The 9,167-nt window shown below is 52.4% G+C and overlaps 1 protein-coding gene across 1 annotated transcript; it reads right to left on the bottom strand.

The window, feature by feature from the left end:
* Positions 1–293: 293 nt before the first annotated feature.
* Positions 294–8,329, bottom strand: LOC309415055 (zinc finger and BTB domain-containing protein 7C-like). Its single transcript, XM_082012446.1, has 2 exons — positions 7,134–8,329; positions 294–1,599 (listed from the first exon to the last, which is right to left on the bottom strand). The coding sequence occupies exons 1-2, from the start codon at positions 8,312–8,314 to the stop codon at positions 963–965; spliced, it is 1,818 nt and encodes a 605-aa protein (XP_081868572.1). The 5' UTR covers positions 8,315–8,329; the 3' UTR covers positions 294–962.
* Positions 8,330–9,167: the final 838 nt, after the last annotated feature.

The following is a 9,167-nucleotide window of genomic DNA, read 5'->3' as shown; positions in this document are numbered from 1 at the left end:
AGTGGTGGTGAATTCTGACTCTTGGGTTTGAGATGACTTTTTCATTTCAAAATTCCCACAAGGTTTATTTTTGCAAAGCGAGGCTTTAAAAAAACCTCAGGATTGAAACATTTCTGATCCTTTCAAAATTTTTCCTTCACCTTTTCAAGCAACTGAAGATAGAATGCTCAAAATAGGGTTTGGTTCTCCTCAAATTTGGAAATGGCCAATGAACCAACATAATTAAAAAATCCCTTTTCCATCCAGCTTTGCTCCCAGGTGATTTTCTATCTCTTTTTTTTGGATTTGTTTAGGGTCCCAACTCATCCTGCACAGCAGGGCTTTCACCAGCCCCACAAATCTGATACGCCACTGAGAAAGGCAACGGTCGGGATCCCCCCCCCTCCCAACATGGCTGCTTGACCCTTCCCTTTATCCCTTGTAGAATAAATTCGGTTGCCAGACATGAGCATTAATTAAAAAAAAAAAAAAGTCCTTTTGACCAAAAGGGCCAAGGAATGTAACATATCAAAACCAAGTCTGGACGGCTTGTCAGTGTCCAGCGGGCCCCACCAGTGGACAATGGGGAACATCTCCCCCAGAAGAGCCATCTCAAGGTGATGGCCATGCCCTGGACTAAGGCAAGTGACACTTTCGGGAGCATTGAAGAGAGCAGCAGCCCTGGCCTGGCCTTCCCAGACGGAGCTGTGGGTGGTGGGCGACCAGGTGGGGCAGCGGGTGCCCTACAGCCCCCAAGCCAAGCACGTCGCAGAGTCTAAAGTGCCGGTGGCCATGGGGCGCAGCGCCCACCCGCCCGCCCGCCCCAGGGAGGCCCTGTGCCCCGAGCCCCGTGCAGGCCATGGCGGCGGGGGGCCGAAGAGCTTCTTGGGAGCCAGATGGTGCGAAAGGGCAGGCGGGGACCCCGAGGGAGCCGGTTGCCCTGTTGGGAAGGGAGCAGACCCATGGTGGGACTGGGCACGGGTTTAGTTGCTCGCCTCCGAGATGGGAGCCACGTGGCCGAGCCCTGCCAAGCCGCTAAACCCTGTGCTCCAAGGATCAGGGAGGGGGAAGAAGGGCTGGGCAGCGAGGTTTTCGTTATGGCCCAGGGCGAAGGCAAAGATACCCGCGTTCCTCTCCATGTCCAGCTGGGCTCGCCTGAAGAGCTTCATCTGGGTTTCTTCAAACTGGCTCTCCAGCTCCTGCAGGCTGAAGGCGGTCTTGGCCCCGCTCAAAAAGTGCTTGGGGCTGGGGCCGGGAAGGCACATGGCCGCGCCGCTGAGGTGGCCGCTCATCTCCTCCAACGTTGGTGGCATCACGAAGCTCTTCTCCACCGGAGGGCCACCGGGAGCAAAGAGCAAGCCGGCCGCCCTCCACGCTGCTGGCTTGCGTCCCCGTCGGGGTCGCGCGATCCGGCAGCTCTGGCGTTTGATGTGACGGTGGAGGTGATCGGAGCGGGTGAAGCTCTTGTAGCAGAACTCGCACTGGTAGGGCCGGACGCCCGTATGGATGCGCATGTGGTTCTTCAGGTCGTAGTTGTGCACGAATTTGGCGTTGCAGTGGATGCACAGGTACGGCCGCTCCCCCGTGTGCTTCCTCATGTGGATTTTGAGCTTGTCCTGCCTGCAAAAGAGAAGGCGCTGGGTCAGGTGGCGTGGGCTGGAAGGGGTGCGGCTGGGACTGCTCCTTGGATCAGGAGAGGGAAAGGTGCCGGGAGGGTGGGGAGCTCATCCCGGGGCTTCCAGCCACGGCTCTGCCCCGATGTGCGGATGCTCTCACAGGCTGGCCTTGGCACCCGCCGCCTCCTTCCCGGGGCGACAGCGCCTAAACATCGCCCAGCCCCAGCCCTCCTTCTCAGGAGTTTGCAGCCCATCCCAAAGGGTCCAAACCAGCCTAAAATGGAGGTAAAAACCCTCTGGAATAAACCCCAAAACATACGGGAATACCTAAATAAGTACGGCTATATTCCTGCCTGCAAACAAGGAGATGAGTTGAGTTTCGAGACTCAACGCGGGGCAATACCGCTTGCCGACGTCCCTCTTGGAGCTGATCTTCCTTTCCTTTCATCCTTGCGCTGACCGCTGGGTGTCTCAGGAGCTCTGGTGTGAAGCGGGAGCCTGGCGGAGGGTGAGGCAGGCAGAGGTGCAGGCAGCGCCCGGGCGCTCCGTCCTGCCCTGCCACGTTCGCCAAGGCCGGCGCACATCAAGCCTCACACACATTTTGGAGAAAGTTTTTAAATACAGCCGTGGGACAGCATAATACCCACCCCAATAGCATTTATTTACAAATATAGCTGGTGGGTTTGGTTTTTTTTTTTTGTGGAGAACATCTAAAAGCAGCAAGAATATTTTCCCAAGCTGGCAGTCCAATGGCTGTTTTTTTTTTCCGATGAATAAGTGTTTCCTTCTGCCGTCTACACAAATCACAGTTGAAGGCATACGATTATAAAAAGCGAAGCTGATTGTAGCTGAACGGAGCCAAGCATGCTGCTTAGAGTGCACGAGCAGAGTTCAACGTGGAAAGTAAGTAAACAGCAAAGCGGGAGAATTCATATTGTTTTCTGAAATGCTTTCCGTATGATCCCTCCGAGACGCTAGCAATGTGGCTAAGAATATGGAGAATATATGGAGTCATGTCATTATTATATACAAAATATGTGAGCGTGCAAAAAAAAAAAAAAAAGGGCAAAAAAGATCCAAAAAATCTATTTATGCTGGCAGGTCAAGCACTCAAAACCTGCAAGGTGCTGCCTTTGCACTCATTTCTGCCACCCTGCCTGTGTGCATCTCGGAATAGATGCTGTTATCCCAGGATTTCAACAAGGGCACATTTCCCCTGCAAGTGCCGAAGACAAAGCAGCGTGGAAAACGTCATCCCAAAGGGATAACGCCCGGCGAAGTCGCAAGCGGATGAACGCAGGGGCTCGTAATGCGAAGTCTTGGGAAATGTTAATAAAAAGCAGAGCTACCAGCCCCACCTAGAATATAATTTAAACTTACGTATGTAATGTTTAACCTAGCAGGATCGCTTTTCCTAATAAACGTGCGGCGTGCCAGGACTGCATGATGTAAATACAGGCAAAGCTTTTTTCAGGCTATTACCCATCTCCGGCAGCAGACGGGGAGAATCTCCATGCTCCCTGCCCCGGCGGGATGGAAGAGGGGTTTTATGGCTCTACCTGGAGAAGCTCGGAGGCTGGGGGGGCGAGACGCTCCGGACGCGGCGGGGAGGACGCGGCACGGGAAACACAGGCTTCGCGAGACGGGAGCTCGGCTGGCAGGCTCTCCGGCGGAGAACCGCGCTCCCTGTGTGTGGATAACCTTAATGCAATTGCGTTAGGAGGGCGATTAGGGCTCTGCGAGCTGTCACAACACAAATAATAGGAACAAATAACGTTAACCTTTCTGGCTGGAACAGTTTCTCCTTGAGCACTCTGGGGTTGTCTTGGTGGAAAAGCTGAAACATTTGCAGTTTGCTCCAGCGTTTTAGCAGGGTGAACCAGCAGACTAGAAGCTGAGCAGCCTTTGTTTAAGGAAAAAATTAATGAGCTAGCTAAATGAAGTCCTGCTTCCCGCAACCAGGTGTCCCTGCGAGTCAGGAGTGGCAGATCCAGGTCCTGGCCGTGGGATGCGAGATCCCACTGAGGCGAAGAGGAAGGGATCTGATGGGGAAGTTGGGGGACTCCCCACCCAGGAAAATAGGTTTTCTCTATTTCCCCCAGTAAATTCACTCCTCCACAGTCCCTCGAGCGCAGAAATAATGCAAAGGAAGGATTCATGCAGAAATCCCATTTGGGAACCTCTGCTTCCCTGCACCCTCATTCCCAGAGGACCCCAACGGGCACCATCTGGCCTTGCACCTCCCCGGTGACGGCACTGGTCATGGCCCGGGGTGCGAGTCCGATTGTCCTGGTTTCAGCCAGGATAGAGCTGGTTTTCCTCACAGAAGCTAGTGTGAGACTGTGTTTTGGATTTGGGATGAGGAACTGTTGATAATGTGCTGATGTTTTGGGTTGTTGCTGAGCCGTCAAGGACAGTCCAGCTTCTTGTGCTGGCCTGCCAGCGAGCAGGCTGGGGGTGCACGGGGAGCTGGGAGGGGACACAGCCGGGACAGCTGACCCAGACTGGCCAAAGAGATATTCCCTACCATCCGACGTCATGCCCAGTACATAAACTGGAGTTGGCCGGGGGGCGGAAATCGCTGCTCGGGGACGGGCTGTCGATCACGGGGTGGTGAGCAATTTCTGTATTGGGCATCACTTGTTCTTATACATTCCTTTGTTGGTATTATCATTATTGTTCCCTTCTTTCTTTCTGTCCTATTAAACCGTGTTTATCTCAACCCACGAGGTTTTTTTTCTCAATTCTCTTCCCCGTCCCACTGCGGGAGGGGGAGTGAGCGAGCGGCTGCGTGGTGCTTAGTTGCCGGCTGGGGCTAAACCACGACACCGATGCTTTGGGAAGGATGAGATTCCCTCCCGAGAGCAGGACGCATGAGATAAGTGACCAGGAAATCCCGGCAGTAATCTCCTTCTACATCTCAATCACTGCACTGTGCTTAAACACACTCTCCCCTAAAGGACAGCTCTCACATCAGAGGAATGCTAAAAATGGCTAAATAAAAAGAAAAACCAAACAAACCCAAACAGCTGCGTGCTATTCAAAATACTTCCAAATACATTTAAAAATAAACCAATGTTTTGACATTTTCACTTTGCCCAGGGTGTTGAAGAAGCAAAAAACCCTCAGCCTTCAGCTCTGTGCGGGGTGACCCAAACGAACAGCTTCGTTTTCGTGAATGATGACGGGAGACTGCACCGTTGGGTGCAATTTTCTTGCTGATTATTTTCGCGGGTTAAAGTCCTCCTACCCCTGTGCTTTGTATTCAAAAGCTGTTGAGCATATGGGGGGGTGTAGAAGCTGTCGGGTTTAACCCTGCGTTAGTAATGGGCCACGCCAGAGCTTCTCTGCGTGGAGCTTCTAACCTCCAAGATGCTGATTTAACCTGCCTGGGTTAGGTGAACATATATATGTATATGTGAATATTTTTTATATATACATATATATACCTGAATATACCTGTATTCCCACCCGAACCCTCCTACTAACCTTTGCAGTGCCTGTCAGTCAGTACCAACATCCCTCTGTGCCTCAGTTTCCCCGAACGAAGCCAACGACGCTGCCCTTGCTCGTAAAGGGCTCTGGGAACCCTCTGGGAGGGCTCAGCCCTGTTATTCCCATCACGGGGAAGGTGTCGGTGACGGGTCAAGCCAAGCGATTTCCTCGTCAGCGATTAACAGCCGCAGCATCACACCCGGGAGAGCGATGGGGACCGCAGGACGCAGCTACGCTCGCCGGGCTGACCCCACCCCACCCCTCCCAGCAGAGCCCGCTCGTCCGGAGGTGAGGACCCAGCGCTAGCCTGGGGATGCAGCACCCGCAGGAGCCGGATCCAAATTCCTGCCGGCAGGAATTAGTACCCGGCAGTGGCCTTTCCCCCGCGGATACCAGGGTGAGCCGGCTCACGTCGAGCACGCCCGCCCGAGGCATGACGCTTCCCGCATTCTAACGCGGCGTCTGCTGCGTTAATGGAGCGGAGCGCAGAAATTTATTTTCAGGTCAAATCCTCATCATCTGCATAACTTCTACTCGAGTATTATCACAGGGACGGGAGAAGAAAAGACAGGCTGAGTGCGGGAGCACCCCAGGTGTCCGGCCATTGTCAGGAGCTTGCCTTTGCCTACTGCGCGTATTATTTTCCTCTGGTTTGCTCGCCCCAGCCTAATAGGGCTCTCTCCCTCACACGCAGCCAGGGGCTGAAATACCATGCTCTTGTCAGAAAGCTTTATTATTATGGTAAAGATTGTACTCATTAGATATTAATTATACCCAGCAAGAGCTGGTCCAGGAATCTATTTGTCTCTGCTCACCTATTAAATTTGCCCAGCTTTTCAGAGCGGGGTTGCAAGCTGTAGCATTAGATTTGCGTAGCCTGCTCCAATTTATTACCATCGAGGGCTCGGCCGGGGTGCAGAGAGATGCAAAGACGGGGAACAGAAGAAAACTGGTACCAGGGATGGATCTGGTCGGTCACACCTGCCTTGGAGCGGCCCATGCTGGGGCTGGTCTCACCTAGCTTGAGATACCTAAAAGTTAGGTGCCCTAATCTAAGCCCCGCAGGTTGTCTCTGTGGTCGGGGATGACACCTTTGCTCATCCCACTTCCTCATCTACCTCTCTGAGGGTGCTGATCTCTTTCCACTGACCATGGAGGGAGTCAAGGTGGCAGGCTCTTGGGCAGCCAACGGGTGATAAATCATAGAAACATTTAGGTTGGAGAAGACCCTTAAGATCACGGAGTCCAACTGTTAGCCTAACACTGCCAAGTCCACCACTAAACCATGTCCCTAAGCACCACGTCTTCACGTCTTTTAAATACCTTCAAGGGATGGTGACTCAACCACTTCCCTGGGCATCCTGTTCCAGTGCTTGACAACCCTTTTGGTGAAGAAGTTTTTCCTAATACCCAGTCTAAACCTCCCCGGTGCAACTTGAGGCTGTTTCCTCCTGTCCCATCACTTGTTACTTGGAAGGAGAGACCAACACCCACCTCACAGCTAACATATAATAATTAGGACCGCTCCAGCCTCAGAAAGCCCAGACACTGTCATGTCTAAGCATGTGCAACTTGGTTGTGGTCTACACTGATGCCAAAATGTGCAAACCCAAACTAATTACATCCCACAGCTAAATAACCCTCCCAACTCAACGCATCTCCCAGCACATTAGAGATGAAGCCTCCTTGGCTGTTTGACCATCTGTTTTCCAGTTCCCTCTTCTCCAACTGTGGTGAACTATGGTGGGGTTGAAAATATCCCGTTACTTATTTAAGCTTTTGTCCAGCAAGCAGATGGATCCAGTGAGTTGTGGATGTGATCCACAACCCACCAAAATCAGTAGGTTCGTTTTCTTTCTCCACCCTCCCTTCCTCCCTTTTTTTCTGAAGGGATAGAGATCATGCCCTGCTTTCTTTGCTACTTTGTTTGGGGGAAAAAGATATGTGTAGCTTAGGAATCAGCCATGGGTCACGACATGGCTCCTCCAACCGCCACCCCGGCCCTGCACACGGCCACGCATGGTAGAGGTAACCAACGCACACCTGGTAAAGCGGACTTCACAGATATTGCACATATACGGCTTCTCTCCCGTGTGCGTCCTCATGTGCCTGGGCAGCTTGCCTGCTCCCATGATGACTTTGTTACAGATGGGACATTGCTGGGACGCCTTGGGCTTTATCTTCCTCTCTTCCTCCAGGGGCCATGGGGGAAAAACTCCTCCAAACTGAGTAGCACTTAGGAAATTGAGATAAGCGCTATAGTCAGTCTCTGCCTTAATATGCCCTAAGGGAGCTGCTGGGGTGTTGGTAAATATGTCCTTGAAGAAATCATTAGGGAAAGGAGGCGGAGGCAGGTCTTCCTTCTCCTCCTCTTCCTTGATCTTCCTCTTTTTTATCACCAGATCCAAGGGGCCATTGTCTACTTGTGGCTCCTCAAGCTGGGAGAAGGAGCTAAAATCACCATTCCACAGATGGGGGAAGAAGCTAGGGGTGAAAGGAGAGAGAGCTGGCCTCCTTTCTGGCATGTTAGCCTTAGGGTACAAGTTTTCCCTTAGCAAGGACTCGATGGAGAAGTCTCGTATCACGCCCAAGTGTCCAGAGGAGTTATTGGCTGGGTAGTGATTTGGAAAGTCTTTAGGTGCTTCTGTGTATGCTTCTTCGGTAAGATCAGACTTCGAAGGGCTTTGGTGACAGCTTACTTCTTGGACATCGGTTAGGTTCTCCTGATTGACAAAATCTTCCACTTCCTCCTCCTCCTCCTCTTCCTCTTCATCTTCGTCTTCATCGTCGTCGTCATCTTCGTCCTCTTTGTCATCTTCCTCTTCTGCCTCTCTGTCAGGCTCCATGATTTCAAGGCATACATTGATAATGCACTGGATCTCCAGCATCTTGGCAGCACTGAGGATGTGCTTGACATTTGAGGTGGTGATGGTGAGGGTTGAGGTGTAGGCAAACTCGAGGATGGCAGAAAGTGCTTCAGGCTTGACAAAGTCAATCTCGTAAACATAGGGCTGGTCTGTTAAAGTGCCGGTAGTGAAGAGTTTTTTGAAGTACTTGCTGCAGGCAGCAAGGACGGACCGATGGGTCCGGTACTCCTGGTCCTGTACAATGAGGATGACATCGCAGAGGAGACCATCATGCCGCTGCTCATTTAAACCACATAAGACTTCACTGCTGTGGTTCGGGAATGGGATCCCGATAAGATCTTCAATGCCATTGGCCATATTCTCATTTAGTGCCCTAGGACAAAACACAGACAGTGGGGAATTAGCAGGCGCTTCCCAATCAGTACCGGCAAAATCACCCTGCCTTCTCTCTGTGTCCTCCTCTCCCTTGCCCCACTTGGACCTCTGGAATCACCTCCTGCTTGCACTGCCCCGGTGCCTCTCCAGGTCACCTTTAACTCCTTCCAGGTCCTCTGTGATTTAACCTCTCTGCTCCCCTCCACATCACTTTGCCTCCTTCTTTGTCTCCGTCCTTCTCTTCTTGGTTCCCACCCTATTCACCTTTTCACAGCCACCACAAGCTGCCTCTTCTCTTTCACATCCCTCCCCTGGGAACCTTGTGCAATGATTCCCTCCCCATCACGTTGCTTCCACATCCTCCCAGAGCCAACATCTTTCCAGGCACATGCTGGATTTGTCCTGCCAGGAGCTATGTGGGGAAAGGGTGATGCTGTATTGCTTCGCGCTGCCAAGTGCCAGCACCTACACCATTTAAACAAGACAAGCCAGGGAGTGCCCATCTCATCTACGCAAGTCTTTTTGAAGCTGGTACAACTGGATGTCCCAAACAGGAGGGACTGCTGGTCATGGCTGTTTGCTGCAGCAGGAGAGCAGTCCTTATGGACCAGGAGGTCTCCAGTTCTGTGTCCCTCTGCTACCTTACGCCTGGAAGCCCTCCCATGTCACCTCAGCACATGGACAGCCTGCACAGGGATGTCTTCCCAAGGGGTCTGGGAACGGGGGAGGCAAGCGAGGAGCTGCGTGTCACAGTGTACCTAAACACTCAGAGAGACAACCAGGGAGCAAGGGCCTGGCCAGAGGCGGATGGCTGTCTGCTGTCTTCACCCATGAG

Source organism: Phaethon aethereus, assembly GCF_964289735.1.
Source record: "Phaethon aethereus genome assembly, chromosome: W".
Classification (NCBI taxonomy): domain Eukaryota; kingdom Metazoa; phylum Chordata; class Aves; order Phaethontiformes; family Phaethontidae; genus Phaethon; species Phaethon aethereus.
The sequence above is the reverse complement of the archived record's forward strand: the minus strand, read 5'-3'. Positions and strand labels throughout refer to the sequence as shown.